The sequence below is a fragment of the Cydia fagiglandana genome, chromosome 20 (genome assembly GCF_963556715.1).
Source record: "Cydia fagiglandana chromosome 20, ilCydFagi1.1, whole genome shotgun sequence".
In the NCBI taxonomy this organism is placed as follows: Eukaryota; Metazoa; Arthropoda; class Insecta; order Lepidoptera; family Tortricidae; genus Cydia; species Cydia fagiglandana.
The window spans coordinates 11,128,219-11,146,782 of NC_085951.1; the positions used below are offsets into that span (position 1 = coordinate 11,128,219).

Here is an 18,564-nt window from a genome sequence, read left to right on the forward strand (position 1 = left end):
GAAGATTTTGAACGAACCAAGGTCGCGGTACGGTGTAATAATCTGTTACGTTATGCCGGCTACACACGTAACTATAAATCGTAGCGATTAAACTGTGCAGTCCGATTTGCTCAGTTTTATCTACACACGGTAGATAAAACTGCGCAAATCGGACTTTTAAGTTCCGGATCGCTACGATTTATAGTTAACGTGTGGGGTTACGGCTTATACACTTTGTACGTAATGGCTCCTCTACAGGATTGGCCAGCGCCGGTCACTCCAAGGGACGCATTCATGCGTTAGAGGGAGCAAGTGTATTGTTATCTCATTCTACCGCATGGCTGCGTTCCTTGGAGTGGACGGCGTTGGCCCATCGCGTAGAGGAGCCCTAATGTTAGGCCGTCTGTTATGGTTAATGATGGGTTAGTGCAGCTTTTTTTATTATAGCAGTCTTCGTAAACAGTATGTCAGAACCAGAACTGTCAAAAGTAAAGTAGTTTTGTTTACGTTTTCTATTTTACTCATTTCCTCGATAAATGTTCGTTATACCTTGAGATATTAAAATTAATATCGGTGAAACAAATCTCAAATAAGAATAAAATACTACGTATTCGTTATGGAAAATCTCCGAAACATTTGGAAACCCGAACGTAAGTGTGCAGTGATCGTATCGATCTCTTTTGTGAAAGGTGCTGAATAACTTGGTGATTACTCATAAGATAAATATTTATTTTACAGTATATCGCATTCAATTAGAAGCCCCGAAGCCGCACCGTATAATTTGTGAGAACTGTCCGGATAAACCCGAGTTCTACGGCAAGGAATACCATGGCATTATGGGTCACAAAGAAGCTACTTTACGATTACAAAATGAACCGAATGGTGCATATCTTATTAGAAAAGGAAATGATTTTAATGACTTTTACACCTTAACATGGAGGTAACTTTCGTTTCAATAGCAGATTTATAATAAATTATATGTTTTTAAATACTCCTTAATTATCTTTTAGGAATACAATTTATTTTCCATGTGATACTTATTTGAACAAAAATTAACTTGACTTGTAATAAGTTGTTGATAAAGTTTTATAAAGGAAGAACAATAGAAATGCAAATCAAATCTATTTAAATATGAATTATAGTTCGTTTTTTTTAGCATTAGAAAGAACTTGCAAGAAGGTAAGCGATCTTGACATGTCTTTTAAAAGAAAAACGCTTTTTAAAAATCATAAACTATTACTTATGAAAGCAGAATAATATAAATGAGTGTATTAGATTCATAATTGTTACATATTTGCCGTATTTTTTATAAATGTGTTTTTCAATTAAAAGACATATCAAGATTGTTTACCTTATTTCTAATGCTAAAAAAAAACTAACTATAATGTCGAACTGGAAGTGATTATTTATGATACTATGTATAATGTAACTACATAGTACTGTATATAATGTAACAATGGTCCTTATTTTGCAGGTTTGATGACAGGATCCACCATTACAAGCTATACTATGATGGCACACACTATCTTAAAGACAAGCGGTATGACTGCATCTATGATCTGGTTGCGGACGGTCTCATCACAACGCACATGGAGCTTAAAGCTCGGCATATCCTGGAGATGATCAACTCTCGGACCAGCTATACGGAGAGCCCTTATGTCACTTTGAACAGACGGAAACTAAATACTTTACAAAGAAAGCAGCAGTAAGTTTAATAACATGCTTTACAAACTCTGGTGTGGTAGAATCATCTCTTATTGATTATTTATTGAGCAGAAACTATTGTATACTTCTTGTGTCACTAAATATGTAAGTTATGACTATTTCCAAAAGTTAAAATTTTTGAACAAGACCAGCCAAAATTATATTTTCGAAAGCTTTGCTTACACAGAAGCTGAAGAAATAATAGACTAGACTAAGACTCTTATTCTGATTATAAATATATTAAAGAAATAAATACTTATACAGGGTGGTACATTTCAAGAGACTGTGCTGACAGGTTACTAGTGTTATCTAAGTGATCTGCTCCACCCGATATAATGTTTATTGTATTCAATTTCAGAGTGAGCAGACAACTCCCAATAACAACTGCAGACAACACGAGCACCTTAGAACTAGACAAGAAGCCCATATTAGATCTGACACCCTCACTTGAAGACAACCCTTTGCTTAACAAATACTGTAAAAGCCATACCTTTAAGGTCCATACATTTAAGGGTCTGAATTGGTGTGAACTGTGTGCAAATTTTCTTTGGGGATTCACTGCGCAAGGTGTTAAGTGTGAAGGTATCATGTTTTTCCAAGTTGTTTATGTGTTCCTTTTGGTAGGAACTCGGGTTCCTTGAGTCTGAATTTGAAGAAATCACCTCGTTTTTACTAGACTCTGCGCTTAAAAAGCTTTTAAGTTCCGAGTCAACAATATTAAATAGGTTTTTCCTAAATAACAGTAAAGAAATTAGGCGTTATTGTATGATTTGTGTACCCTAATCCACAAATTTTACATAAAGACAATGCATTTCGTAATTGTTCTCTGAAATGGACTCAAGTCTCTACAAAGACTCTGGTCTCTAACGAGTTGAAAAGAACTCGAGTTTAAAAGTCTGTAAAACTGAGTCATGTCTTGAAGCAGAGGACTCAAAGGACTCGAGTCCTAACCAACACTAGTTTCAACCTCATGTTTAATCTAAGGTAATTTACCTTAACTTTTTAATGTTGTTGAAGTTTGAATTTACATAACTGTTACGTAATGGTTGGCAACTATTGTATCGTCGGGTGACAAGCAAAAGTCACTAACTAACAACATTGAACTTATTGGACAATAAACCGTGTTATAAGTGTAATAAAGTGCATTATTACTTTAATTTTTTGATAGTACTTAGTGACTTTTTGCTTGACACCCGACGGTATGGTCGCAAGACTTTCTGCTTAGCCTCGCATCTTAATTTTATTTCATCCGAGAAAAGTCCCCTAAGCGACAGCGGCAACAGATTCTAACCACGTACAAATTCCAGATTGCGGCTTCATAGCACATTCAAAATGCTCGGAACGCGTCCCAAACCACTGCGTGCCCGACTTAAAGAAGATCCGCGGCGTATTCGGCATAGATCTGACAACGTTGCTCAACGCGCACTCTAGCACATTGCCGTTCGTCGTGCGCAAGTGTGTGACAGAGATAGAAGCAAGGGGCATGGACTCTGAGGGCATATACAGGGTGTCCGGCTTCGCTGACGAGATTGAGGCTTTGAAGATGGCTTTTGATAAAGGTTACTTACATATACATACGGTAGAATCACAGAATAATTAATAGTACTATCGTACAGAAAGGAAACTTCCTACAAAAACGAAGTTTGCAGCGGTTCAGGGTGGAATCACGCTATCCCTTTCTAATATATGGGATTATCCCTTTCGGCTATTTAGGGTTGTCAATAATCAAGTGATTATCTTATCTGTGGTCGTGCACGCAAAAGGAAGTCAAGTGGTGCCAACCCTAATAATTGCTCGGAGCAATGCTAAGCCGAGCGGAGCCGAGTTTGACCGAAGTCAGGAGTTTCGCACCCCTGGTAGAATTAAAGAATCAAGATTTTCATACAATTTCAAACAAATTTACTTCTCGGAATGTAATAAGTATTTACTTGAAACGCCACAGGTATAAGCGGCGCATTTTATAAAGTTACACGTTACAATTGTGCAAGTGTAGAAAAGCGACTTCAAACGCCTCTTTTAGACTTTTCGTAGTATCTGTCATTCCGATACATTTTCTTTTCGTTTGGCGTTGTACGATTGTCATCTTGGATAAGTCCCCCGTTCTTTCTGTGACTTCCCTTTTGCAATGTGTACCCACAGATTACCAGTTCGCCGGACGATATCAGCCCGTAAGTTGTTCGGAACTGTCACCTTTTGCGTGTAACTCTGGTAATATGTGGGTCCCTTTATACAAAATCTGTTCTAATACAGATAATGTAAACGCCCAAAGTACCTATTTTGTAACGTTTTGTTTTTGTTATTTCCCGTATTCTTCAGACGGCGAAGCAGCAGACCTGAGTCAATTCAGCAACATTAACGTAGTTGCCGGCACCTTGAAGTTATATCTCCGACTGCTGCCCGTGCCTCTCATCACCTACGACGTGCACCCCAAGTTCGTGCAAGCCACGCGTAAGTACACATTATACGAGTATAGTCACCACCCTTATATGTGCACCCGGGTCTTTATTGCTTCCGATAAAGTTTTAAGTCATAATGTATTGTTTGTCCGAATTTTCGTTAGTCATAATTAGTTTTTCTCAGAAACGCGTAACTTTTCAGGATTGCCATAAAACAAATCTAACCTAACCTATCTATAGGATAACCTTACGAAAATCCTGAAAAGTTAACGGTTTCAGTTTTTGGACTAATGATAATATGACAAACAATACATTACGACTTAAGACTTTATGGGAAACAAAGGGACCCCATGTGCACCCTTCTATACGGTGCAGCTTAAGCCAGTTCATCCAAAGACAAGCCAAATCAAGTGAATCCCAAGTTCGAGACATCAGCTTGAGTATATCATGTAATGTATACTGTCAAACGGTAGCCAGCATCCAAGTGCCAGTAACCTATTTTAATGTCAGTTGTGATCCTGTTAAAAGCTATATTTCGTTTGTCATCATCGTCATATCGACAGCGAAGCGGCCATTGGCCATAGACAGAATCATCAGCATAGGACAGGTACAAAAGACCATCCCACCTCCGGACTTTAACCAATGAACCATACTTTAAAATACCTAAAAGCACCAATGAATATGGAAAAAGGCTCTGGCCAATATACCTACCTAATATCCTGAACAGCTTACCCAAACAAGTAGTAGAAACTTTAGAAAAATATCCTGATAAAGCAAAGAGTACACTTAAGAAAGCACTGATTAATATGAATTAATGTAAGATATAACTAGTATTAACATGTAAGCACTAACTAACTGTAGCAAAACAATATTAGTTTATATATAATTAAGGCTAAGCTTGGTTTAAATAATCTCCAAATATAGAGATTGTAACTGAGACTCATGTACAATTACTAACCTCTCGATTAAAAATAAACAGATTAAATTTTAAATTTTTTTTTTATTACTACCATCAGTCGCGGGCTGCCTTAATAGTTTTCCGCGATCTTAACCAGATCGTCGGCCCACCTAGATGGGAACCTTTTCAGGCTGCAAAGTCCTGTACGTAACGTAATCACTAGTCATAATCAAAAACCTTTTTGCTCAAGATACTTAAACGTTGCAATTCTGTGAACTATGATGTGAATGATGTGAACTATGTAATTTCGTCACCAACCTAAGGGGTCATCCATTAATTACGTCGCACGTTTAGGGGGAGGGAGGGGGTCAAGAAAATGTGACATGTTGTGACATGGGGGAGGGAGAGTCACAAATATTGTGACGTCACTTTAACTTCATCACTATTCATCAGTAACCGAAAATTTATTTATATTTTTTTATTTGCTGTACATTTAAATAATGAAGTTTTGGAAGTAGGTAATTTTCGTTCCTAATTGATTTTGTGTTATAAAATTACTAATATTTCATATTTATTTATTTCGTAAATGCACGGATACATTACACGTCAAAACATTTTAAAGATAAGATTAGCACTTATTATTACCAAATCCATTTTTTTATTAAAAAAATAATGCCGAGTTAGTATTGCCGATTTCGTTGAAAACAAAATTGCCTAAAATGTGACGTCACACCAGGTGGGGAGGGATTTGCAAAATGTGACCAAGTGTGACAAGGAGGGGGGAGGGGTCAAAAAACCTAGAAATTCGTGTGACGTAATTAATGGATGATCCCCTAATTTCTAAGTCAATTCGATTATTTTTCTTTCCGATTTTTCTCTAAAATACTTATTTATATTTCCAGAAATGAAGACCCCGTCAGATCAAGTGGGCATGCTGCGTGAATGCTTGGAACTTCTGCCTAAAGCTCACTACAACTGTCTGCAATATGTGGTCCAACATTTATACAGGTATGATCTGAAACATCTTCACTGCTCTTTGTGAATTGGTATTTTTATACCTGCTATGATGGTGATAAAAAAGTATACATATAGCCCGCCTGACCAGGGATGCGAAACTCCTGACTTCCGTTTTCTGCTTTATAGAACCCTTCGTGCGCGAGTCCGACTCGCACTTGGCCGGTTTTTAGGGTTCCGTACCCAAAGGGTAAAACGGGACCCTATTACTAAGACTTCGCTGTCCGTCCGTCCGTCCGTCCGTCCGTCCGTCTGTCACCAGGCTGTATCTCACGAACCGTGATAGCTAGACAGTTGAAATTTTCACAGATGATGTATTTCTGTTGCCGCTATAACAACAAATACTAAAAACAGAATAAAATAAAGATTTAAATGGGGCTCCCATACAACAAACGTGATTTTTGACCAAAGTTAAGCAACGTCGGGAGGGGTCAGTACTTGGATGGGTGACCGTTTTCTTTTTGCTTTTTTTTGCTTTTTTTTGCATTATGGTACGGAACCCTTCGTGCGCGAGTCCGACTCGCACTTGCCCGGTTTTTATTTATACGCAACCTTTTTTTACTGACAAATTGTTAATTCTAATGCTTATTTATATCTGCAGAGTATCCCAAATGTCAGAGGTGAACAAGATGGGGTCGCATAACCTGAGCACCGTGCTAGCCCCCACACTAGTAGCTACGCCCCCAGCCGTCACCGACCTGTCCTTCGAGATCCGCGCCCTACAGGCCCTCATCGACTACTGCCCTGCCATCTATTATCAGAACAAGTGAATGTATTGTTTGACAGACACGAACACATTTAGGGTCGGTTGCACCAAACTGTTCGTATCGTTAAAGAGTTCGTTAAGTTTTGATGTATGGAAAGTTTCTTAGTAAAGCGCCGGGGCGCGCCGGCTGACGTTGATCAGTCTTTCAAATGTTGTTGGTGCAACTGGCCCTTAAAACATTCGATACTCATACTCACCTTCTGATCTGGCGCGAAGGACCATCTCTACCAAAATGAGGTCACTAGCCTATCCTTCGAAAACCGCGCGGACTAACCCCTTATAAACGTTTACTAAAGTTGACAAGCCGATAATAATCGTTTGTCCCTTTCCATCATACGTCGGAAAGGGACAAACTATTATTATCGGCTTGTAGTAGTAGTAGTAGTAGTAGTAATCACTTTATTGTACACAACACAGGTTTACATAATATTTACAGAAATAAAGGTACAAAGGCGAGCTTATTCCTGCTTGTCAACTTTAGTAAACGTTTATGAATAGAGGGGTAATTTATGATTATTGGTTTACAAGTCAATTTGTATATCATATACTTTAACACATTCAGCGCCAAGAACCCGACTGTCGGGTACACTGTTCGTAGCGAATTCGTAGCTCCATACGGCGAAAACGTGGCTACGCGCTACGAGCGTAACGTAACTTAGTGGCAATGAATGTGTTAATTATTACTGTCTGATTTAAATATTTATGATTATTATGTTTATTTGTTATGTATTTAGCATAATACTTAGTTAATTAAGAAATAAGGTAATATATATTATACTAAATTAGTGTCTAAAGATTATTACAACCAAAGGAAATTAAGGAGAAAATACGTGTGCAATTCATGTTGTAAAAAATCTCATACAAATTAAGCTACATTATCTTCCTGTTTAAAATTGTGATATTACACTATTGGTCTTTCAAAAAGATATTCGTTTATGACCATTCCAGGTTGTGTTATAAGTTTAGGTTATACTTATTACTTAGACACCGACTTACTTATAAGGGTCGTTTCTGGATGAGATTAGCTCAGGACCGGAACAAGTGGCGTACTAGAAGAGGAGCCTATGCTCAGCAGTGGACGATAAAGGGCTGATATGATTACTTATAAGAGCAACAAATAATATAATAAAAATCCTGAACGAAATATTTAATGAAGATAAATTTATTAATTAGGTCTATTTGTCAAAGAGGCAACTGCCATAAAGATTAAAAATCGTCCTTTTGGACAACACAAAAAACATTTGCTGTACTATTTTAATACAAAGTCGTGACAATAGACTCCTCAAATGTTTACTAGACTCTACAGCACAGACAAAACATCGTCGCGAGCATAGTCGCGCTACCCCCTCTGCCACGCATACGGTAATTTTACTCCATGTTCGAGTCGAAAATGTCTTTGTGTGACGTCCGTGTCTTTGAACGGACCAATCACGGCACGGGACTTCGCTCACCTCGTCCCGCGCACCCCCGCATTTTTGGCATCATCGGTTGCATGAAATAATTGCTCTAAACTCGGTCTAGAGGATTCCGAGTCTATGCTCTACAGTGAGCCTGAGCAATACTATTCGCTTACAAACTTCTATGCAGAGGGGGTACTTTTTGCAGGGCTGTAACCGCGAAAATCGAAGTTCGTAAATTGCGGGGATTTTTCTCTGTCACTCTAATTACGCCTCCATTGGAGTAAAAGAGAAAGATCCCGCAATTTGCGAATTTCGGTTTTCGCGGTAGCCGCTCAGGTGACTGTACCACAAATATACTATCAAAAATCCTCTCCCCAATCGTGGGGTGCTATCTGTAGGGTACAGTCAGCAGCAAAAGTTGCTAAGCGGGCCAGGTGTTCAAAATGATCATGACGCGACTTTATTGTTAAGAGAATAAGAGCGTGTCAAGGTAATTTTGAACACCTCGCCCGCTTAGCAACTTCTGCTGCTGACTGTACATTTGGTAGCTTTGAAATCCATTGTATCTTGGATATCACCAATTCACCATGCTGTTATCACAATATGTATTTAGTAAATTAAAAATGCATTTAACCGTTTTGCGAATGTGCATTCAATACTGATAGAGTTAATAAATATACACCAATGTATTAGGTATTTTTTTTATACTTTTTTATTTTTATGTAATCACAATACTGATGAACTAAAGTATTAAATAAAAGTATTAATCATCTTACAACACTTTTATTTGTTAATATTATTGATTATCATTATCACAGATCATTTTTTCCTCTTCTTCGGTTTGACACACTCATCTTCGCCATTTTGTTGAAACTTCTTTAGATCTGCACAAAACAGTACCTGCAATAAAATAAAACATATACAAATAATTTGTCCTCGATATTCAGCCAAATATCAAAACAATGGTGTTATCCACCAAGGAACATGTAGCTACGTCTTTATAGGTTGCATTGCAGTTCTTTACTAGGTACTCAAATATCTAGTCATTTATTTTGAAGCAACTTAGACCCATAGATACATATTTTCAAAGTAATATAAATGTTATAACAACAATTATTTTAGCGACACAGTTTTGTATTGTGTGACCATGATCTGTGTTTCTGTTTAGGATAAGGAAGGTTCCCACAGAATCACCGAAATACCACACTCTTACCCTTACTTATAGGTACTACTACTATTGATTACTTTTTACTAGCAATTCTACGGTGTTACATAGTAAGGGAGTATAAGTAAGTACTACTTAAATATTACAGAAGTTTAAACGGTTTACCTTGTATATCATTAAGAGCGCTCTTACAAGAAAAGTCGAAGTAATGCAAAATTGATGATACTAGTCGACGAAATTCAGGACTTTGTGCTCATTATTAGAAACAATGAGTACTTGTTCCAGTAAAAGCGTCTTCTTATCTTTTTAAATATCGTTGTAAATATTAGAAAAAGGACTTATTAAATTAGTAATGAATTTTTTTCTGATGGTCGTTTCCGAAAAACCGCGTGAAGCACTAAACGGCAAGCTCTTATTTGGAAATGTTGAGAAGTTTACTCTGCTAAACCTGGCTATTTTGTATTACTAATACCCTGTACTTTAGGCATATCGAACGATATTTTTCCTACATACCTTTGAGAAAGAGAAAATCAAAGTAAAACGAACTCAATTTTCACTCCGAAACAAGTGTCAATTTCTACGAAAATCTACTTAATATCGAAGTCATTTTTATACTCAAGCAATCTGCAACGTTTGCTTATACTGTTGGTATACATTAGTGTTTATGAAATTCTACTATAATTTTTTGGCAATTTTTTGAAAACTACTCTATATAACCGATGACGCGCGCTCGCCAGCTCAGTGCCGCGGCAGAGCTTGTACAGGCAGGACGTGTGTCGGTCGGCTCCGCACATTTTCAACGGCGACGACGAGGTTTTTTATCATTGTGTGCGGCGGGCGCCGTGTTAAACGCTATACTGTGTGCGTGTAAACCGCAACGAAAGACTGATCCTAGTACTGTTTTTATAGTATTATAATTTATAATGGTACAGTTTAATAAACTACCGGACAGGATTAAAAATATTTGAAACTACCTGACATTCTATATGTATTTATTTGACTCAAGATAGTACTCAGGGTCTGATGATGGAGCCGGAAGGTGGTCACCGGTACCAATCAACCATGCAACTAAACCACTTCGTGTTTGGGCTCGTTTGATTCGTCTCAACAAGATCTTTGACACAAGATAGTACTCAGGGTCTGATGATGGAGCCGGAAGGTGGTCACCGGTACCAATCAACCATGCAACTAAACCACTTCGTGTTTAGGCTCGTTTTATTCGTCTCAACAAGATCTTTGACACAAGATAGTACTCAGGGTCTGATGATGGAGCCGGAAGGTGGTCACCGGTACCAATCAACCGTGCAACGAAACCACTTCGTGTTTAGGCTCGTTTTATTCGTCTCAACAAGATCTTTGACTTAAGATAGTACTCAGGGTCTGATGATGGAGCCGGAAGGTGGTCACCAGTACCAATCAACCATGCAACTAAACCACTTCGTGTTTAGGCTCGTTTTATTCGTCTCAACAAGATCTTTGACACAAGATAGTACTCAGGGTCTGATGATGGAGCCGGAATGTGGTCACCGGTACTAATCAACCATGCAACTAAACCATTTCGTGTTTGGGCCCGTTTGATTCGTCTCAACAAGATCTTTGTCACAAAATAGTACTCAGGGTCTGATGATGGAGCTGGAAGGTGGTCACCGGTACCAATCAACCATGCAACTAAACCACTTCGTGTTTAGGCTCGTTTTATTCGTCTCAACAAGATCTTTGACACAAGATAGTACTCAGGGTCTGATGATGGAGCCGGAAGGTGGTCACCGGTACCAATCAACCATGCAACTAAACCACTTCGTGTTTAGGCTCGTTTTATTCGTCTCAACAAGATCTTTGACACAAGATGGTACTCAGGGTCTGATGATGGAGCCGGAATGTGGTCACTGGTACTAATCAACCATGCAACTAAACCATTTCGTGTTTGGGCTCGTTTGATTCGTCTCAACAAGATCTTTGACACAAGATAGTACTCAGGGTCTGATGATGGAGCCGGAAGGTGGTCACAGGTACCAATCAACCATGAAACTAAACCACTTCGTGTTTAGGCTCGTTTTATTCGTCTCAACAAGATCTTTGACACAAGATAGTACTCAGGGTCTGATGATGGAGCCGGAAGGTGGTCACCGGTACCAATCAACCGTGCAACGAAACCACTTCGTGTTTAGGCTCGTTTTATTCGTCTCAACAAGATCTTTGACACAAGATAGTACTCAGGGTCTGATGATGGAGCCGGAAGGTGGTCACCGGTACCAATCAACCATGCAATTAAACCACTTCGTGTTTGGGCTCGTTTGATTAGTCTCGCCAAGATCTTTGACACTGAAGATACACAAGGTTTGATTATGGAGCTGAAAGGTGGCCACGGGTACCTGTCTATCATGCAGTGTTGGCATCAATCTGAACTAAATCAATCCGGATTGATCAATCGAATTAACGCATCAATCCTCAATTCAGATTAAATCAATTCTCAATCTAGATTAACCCCTTCCCCTTCCCTAAGATAAGAAAGGGTCCCTTTCCCTTCCCTAAGATTAGTTTTCAAAGGTGTCCTTTTTAGGGACTTACTTACTGGACTTAAAGTCGATATCTGAGGTTCCCAGAGGTTCGAAAACGTGTTCCTGATGCCAGTATTGATTGACTGATGTCGCTTTTAGGGACATTTTTCGAAATTGGCCAATTACGTTCATATTCGTAATCGATGTCGACCATAGGTCCCGAAAAATGTTTCTGACGTCAGTATTGAAGGATGTCCCTTCCATTTCGGGACATTTTTTTAAATTGATCGTTGGCACTTTAAAATGATATCTGAGATTTCCAAAGGTTCCGTATAAGGAATGCAATCCCGCATGAGGAACTCAATCCCGGTATTCCGCGGGATTGCTATTTTAAGTCCCGCGGGATCCCGGTATTTGCGGGATCCCGCAAGTTAGTATACAATTTTACGAATTAGTACTAAATTTGAAGGTTGAAAACAAAAAGTAAACTAAAATTAGAAATAGTACATTTTGTATTAAAAGAATACGGTATAATGACAGTAATCAAGAATTTAAGAACGTGTGTAAAGGCTTAATTAACGCGATTTCGTAAGTCCTGTACCACTCGTGGCACACACAATGTTTTTCATCACACCTGTGAGGAAAAAAGAAGGAAAACAATAAAAAATCTGCCTAATTTCGGACGTACCTACATAACAATATTCCCTGGGTACAAATTTAAGATTTACGGACCGCGTCGCCTACGTAAAATAACACCTTTTACGAGCAAGTGTGATGAAATAAATAGACAAATTCGGGCAAAATGCTCTTCCGTGTCATTACCCCTTTCCTCCATAGATGCATTTAGGTTCCGTGAAGAATTTTTGCCAGTAGGCACGTGCCCGAGCCTGTGTTCCTTGTAGTAACACGTAAGAACCACGTCGCTCTTCGATCCCCCAAATCCCGCGGGATCCCGCTTAATTTACGAGCGGGATTAATCCCGCAAATTGCATGCGGGATCCCGGTATTTCGGGATCCTGGTATCCCGGTATTGCATTCCCTAGTTCCGTAACATGTTTCCGACGGCAATACAGACGGAGTTTCCTTTTTTTTCTGGACATTTATGGGACATTTCTTCCAATTAACCGATTGCGTTCAAAATCGATATCTGAGGTGCCCAAAGGTTTCGAAACATGTTTCTGACGGCAATACCGAAAAATGACCTTTTTTCAGCAGGGTGGCGTAATGCAGGTAGTAAAGTAAGTAGGTACGCGGCTAAAGTGTAGAATCTAAATATTGCCGTTGAAACCATATTTTGCACCTCAGATATCGATTTTGAATGCAATCAGTCACTTTCAAAGAATGTCACTAAAATGTCCCAAAACAGGACACCTTTCAATATTGCAGTTGAAAAAATGTTTAGAAACCTCTGTTTACCTCAGATATCGATTTTAAACGCAATCGGGTAATTTCTAGAAATGTCCCAAAAAAGGACATCTCTCAATATTTCCCTCGGAAACAAGTTTCGAAACCTTTGGGCACCTCAGATATCGATTTTGAACGCTATCGGTTAATTTCAAGGAAAGTCCCGAAAATGTTCCAAAAAGGACATCCTTCATATAGCCGTCGGAAACATGTTTCGGAACCTTTGGTAAACTCAGACACCGCTTTTGAACGCATTTGGTCAGTTTCACAAAAATGGCCTAAATAAAAAGTACATTAGGTAGGTACATACAAAGTAATCGTCAATCCGAATTGACGATTGAGGATTGACCGATCAATTCGAATTAACGATTAGTAATCGTCAATCTTCAATCAGTAGATTTAGAATTAGTTTCGTCAATCGTCAATTCGAATTGATCGGTCAGTTCTCAATCGTCAATCGTCAATTCGAATTGATTTTTTGCCAACACTGCTATCATGTAACTGAACCACTTCATGTTTGGGCTCGTTTGATTCGTCTCAACAAGACCTTGGACACAAGTTAGTACTCAGGGTCTGATAATGGAGCTGGACTGTGGCCACGGGTACCAGTCTACCATGTAACTGAACCACTTCGTGTTTGGGCTCGTTTGATTCGTCGCAACAAGATCTTTGACACAAGATACTACTCAGGGTTTGATGATGGAGCTCGAAGGTGGCGACGGGTACCAGTCTATCACATAACTGAACCACTTCGTGTTTGGGCTTCGTGTTTGGGCTTCGTGTTTGGTTTATCACCTAGTGTCAAAGATCTTGTTGAGACGAATCAAACGAGCCTAAACACGAAGTGGTTTAGTTGCATGGTTGATTGGTACCGGTGACCACCTTCCAGCTCCATCATCAGACTCTGAGTATCACCTAGTGTCAAAGATCTTGTTGAGACTAATCAAACGAGCCTAAACATGAAGTGGTTTAGTTGCATGGTTGATTGGTACCGGTGACCACCTTCCGGCTCCATCATCAGACTCTGAGTATCACCTAGTGTCAAAGATCTTGTTGAGACTAGTCAAACGAGCCTAAACATGAAGTGGTTTAGTTGCATGGTTGATTGGTACCGGTAACCAACTTCGAGCTCCATCATCAGACTCTGAGTATCACCTATATAGTGTCAAAGATCTTGTTGAGATGAATAAAACGAGCCTAAACACGATGTGGTTTAGTTGTATGATTGATTGGTAATGGTGACCACCTTACAGCTCCATCATCAGACCCTGAGTACTGTCTTGTGTCAAAGATCTTGTTGAGACGAATCAAACGAGCCCAAACACGAAATTGTTTAGTTACATGAGAGACTGGTACCCGTGGCCACCTTCCAGCTCCATCATCAGACCCTGTATATCTTCAGTTTCTTGTAACTTGTTTCTTGTAAATAAGCGAGTACCTATAATTTCTTTCGAGTAATATACGTTCATAAGTACGAGTATGGGGCTATTCATAAATTACGTCGTTTCAAATGGGAGGAGGGGGGGAGGGGGTCTGGACATCGGATGATGGTAGCATGACGTAGGAGGAAACAGAGTCATCCGAAGCATGATTTTTGGATGATTTGAGGGATGGGGGGGTCAAAAATAGATGACGTAATTTATGAACAGCCCCTATGTACATTTGCACTGCATTTAGTATTTTCGTACTTACCAAATAACAGTTTTAGGACTTTATAAGTTAAGTACAGTTAGTGTTGTTATGGTTGATTTCAATATGCTTCGCGAAGGATCAAGAATGTTTAATCCATCATTGTAGTGCGAGTGTGGTAGAAGGGATCGGAATACTGAGCTCGCACGGCCTGCCGCAGCGCGTAAAATACCTAAACTCGCTCAACCCCGAAATGTAATAGCACTCTTAAGAACATTTCAGTGACTGCTTTGATTTGATACGATCCGGTTCGAAGGACCAAATGTTATGTCTATTTTGAGTTCTCAACGTCGTGGCGTATCAGCCGGGCTAGCACATGATTGGCGCGACAATATCACGAAGCGAGATAGACTACCCGTCCCTCTTTATTTAAAATAGTGCGCGCCAATCATGTGCTAGGCCTACAGGCGAGAAGACGGACGAGCGACATGTTACATGGAAACTGCTCCACCGAAAAGAGCTCTTAAATATACGATGTACTCGTAAGTGAGCACTTTCCAATGCGGTTCCATTTGTTCAAGGCTTGAAATTGGTAGAATTTAGCTCATTAGCATATGTGATCAGTGATTACCTATAGCTTATTGTCATCAAAAAATACGGGCATATAAAAATGTACAAGAAACAGCAACACTCTGAACTGTCCATCGGTGGACCTCTTTAAAATTCATATTATTCAATAGGATAAAAAATCTTACGTAAAAAGAAAAAAAAAAGATAGCGCAGAACCTAGTACTAAAAAAAACAAGGTAAAACTCACAGTATGCGCCCAGCCGGCCAAGTCTCCATACAGGTTCCGGAAGTGATCGCCGATCTCCGCGTACATCCTGTCGGTGACGGACTTGCGCCCGCGCAGGTGGGGGAGGTAGTGCGTCGCGATCTGGTACACGTGCGTGTCCACCGGCAGGGCTTCCAGGTGGTGGAGGGACATTAGGCAGATGCAGTCGGCCACCTAAATAAATGAAACAAAGTATTAATCATCTTACTTACTTACTGCTGTGGCGCAACTACCCGAAGTGGATCTTGGCCTCCGACACCATATGCTACTCTGTTCAAAGCCGTTTCTGTCCAGTCGACGGCGCCGAGTTCGCTAAGGTCTTTCTGCACTTCGTCTTACATCATTTCACAAATTAATCATCTTACAAATATTAATTATCTTTTGTATATACAATACACACACTGTTTTATAGTACCTTTACTATATCTCTATTAAACCATGACCGACCGGTGAGCCAAGGTCTCCTTCCCAGTTTAGGAAAAAAATGCATAGACATAGAACAATTTTGTTCAACATCACATTAAACGGCAGAGTTAACAATGTTAATGCCTTCGTATGTGGCTGTTCTTTCTTCAGTACGAAACAGTTACTCGTGAAATTTTGTGAGTAGGTTATAAAACATTTGACCCGTGTTCTTGTATATTAAGTCCTCTCTTAGGTAAAAAATAAAATCCCGTACGTATATGATGGTCGTTCTTGTCTACGTGACAGCGTGATAAAATGGTGTCCGTCACTTTCCATCCCACGGTGTTAAAAAGTGACAGTTATTACGTGGATAAAAATGGATAAAGCTATCCATAATACGCCAGCTGATGAACTTCACATATGTATACCTTAGGTCCAATTCCATGTAGCTTCATGAGCTCGCTCTTGGCATCCTTGTACTTCATCTCTTGGAGGGACTTGAACCATTCCTCTCCCCCCCACTCCACAATCTGCGCTGCCGACTTTTGGATAAATTTAGCTCTGTAGCCGAATCCAAGCTCTCGTAGCTGAGATTCCACCTTTAATAAAAAGACGAATGATTATGAAGTACAGATGTATAATTATTTTCCATCGTATTTTCATGGAAACGTACGAACGTACAGCAGAGCCTTGCTGATTTGGATGGACCCTCAATAATCTGGTAAATGGGGTTATCAATATAGACAAGGAATATGTATATTTTTACTGCTATATACTTTGTCTACTTACAAACATTACACATAGCACTGTGAAGATCATAATTAAGCCCTCTAATCGCGGAGGCTGCATTCGAACCGGAGTCTTCAGCTGTAGCGGCTCACACCCTGGACCCGTACACAACCCCGTCATAGAGTTACCCGTCCCAATTACTTGAGTATATGCTATCTAGATAGACTATATTAAATTTAAATTTAAATTCATTTATTTCAAGCTATTTGGCTCAAATTTGTACATTATTTACATTTAGATAATAACATTAGAAAATTTAATAAATATGAAACATAGAATTTGAAAATCCAAATATTAATTGGGACGGGTAACTCTATGACGGGGTTGTGTATGGGTCCAGGGTGTGAGTCGCTACAGTTGAAGACTCTGGGATATGGAATTAAAAATGACATTTACATATGTTCTAATAAAATTAACATTACAATTTAACTAACTATACGACTTTGACCAACACTAAGGGAGAGCAGAGATTTTGATTAATTAAACAGATGGCTTTTAAGTTACCTTTGGCTCACACAGCTTTTCAACTTCAGGAAAAGCATAGTATGTGGTGCCTTCATGGGTGCAGATTTCTTCTCCATAGTTAGAGCATAACTTTTCTACCATGCTTGATATCCTGAAATAATAGACACAACCACTGGTTAAACATGTCTTGTGTGTGTGAAAATTTATCTTTTTACACTAATGTCAATAACAAAATGAAACAAATTACAAAATATTAGTATTATTAACCAATTATCTGTGACATTAATTTTAATATATCAGTGAAAAAAAATTAAAATGTAAATGAATTAAAGGCATGTATTTACAACTTTCTGTTTCCATTGTTAACTCTTCTCCTATCTTTCCCGTTTTTGGTTGTTTAGTATAATGCATGGGTTTTTAAATATAACAAAAAAAATTATAATCTTAACCTATCTACCTAGAATCAGAAAGAGGCCAAACACCTCACAATAATGCCAATAAATATTATCTGCTCCAGTTTGTTTGGTAATTGAAAACCACATCACCAAAAATTAAAGCACTTTAAGGTATAACCTCAAAGTGCTTTATTAGTACTTACCTTGATATGTGGTTATTCTGGCTGCAAATAAACGAAAATAGGTTCTCCCCAGGCTCCTGTGCCAGCATCCTGATGCCGTAGAACTGCTGCCCGGCCGTTTTAAACAACTCATCGCTTTCTGACCACTTATTGTAATAACTACCCAAATCTACCTCCAAACGAAAATATTTCTCAATCAAACTCGTGAATAACCCGTTTTCATTTACTTCCGCTTTGTTATTAACTTGTTTTGCTTTATTTTTAGTAGATTTATTCAGCAAGGAACCTAAGACTTGGTAATGTAAGCAATCATCTTTTTGACGCAATTTCCACACTGTTTTCGAGAAAATCCCGATCCATTCATCATTTTCTTGATTATATGTCCATCTACAACAAGATAATTTATATTATTTAGTAAAAAAACAGTATTTCACAAGGTTAAACTACATTTAAACTGATATCCTTTTACCTGAAGCTTTGTCCTCCATTAAGAGTTCCGATCAGTTGAACCTCTCGATGTTTACACTTAATTAGGTTCCAAGACATTTTGTTTAATAATTATTACTTAGTAAATTCAGGTATTTCATTTAAAAACAATAAAAGCCCTGTAACCGCGCGTAAATAATATGTTGAATTGTTC

The 18,564-nt window shown here is 38.9% G+C and overlaps 2 protein-coding genes across 2 annotated transcripts; one reads left to right on the plus strand and one right to left on the minus strand.

Annotated features, from left to right (window-relative positions):
* The first annotated feature begins 458 nt into the window (after positions 1 to 458).
* On the plus strand, positions 459 to 7,073 carry LOC134674762 (beta-chimaerin). The gene is made up of 8 exons (XM_063532894.1): positions 459 to 629; positions 718 to 919; positions 1,454 to 1,684; positions 2,042 to 2,265; positions 2,991 to 3,242; positions 4,000 to 4,131; positions 5,880 to 5,985; positions 6,593 to 7,073. The coding sequence occupies exons 1-8, from the start codon at positions 596 to 598 to the stop codon at positions 6,759 to 6,761; spliced, it is 1,350 nt and encodes a 449-aa protein (XP_063388964.1). The 5' UTR covers positions 459 to 595; the 3' UTR covers positions 6,762 to 7,073.
* A 1,851-nt stretch (positions 7,074 to 8,924) lies between these two features.
* Positions 8,925 to 18,563, minus strand: LOC134674763 (N-glycosylase/DNA lyase). The gene is made up of 6 exons (XM_063532895.1): positions 18,394 to 18,563; positions 17,946 to 18,311; positions 17,387 to 17,498; positions 16,522 to 16,692; positions 15,671 to 15,862; positions 8,925 to 9,057 (listed from the first exon to the last, which is right to left on the minus strand). Exons 1-6 carry the CDS (start codon positions 18,468 to 18,470, stop codon positions 8,977 to 8,979), a joined length of 999 nt encoding a protein of 332 aa, XP_063388965.1. The 5' UTR covers positions 18,471 to 18,563; the 3' UTR covers positions 8,925 to 8,976.
* Between the last annotated feature and the right edge of the window lies 1 nt (position 18,564).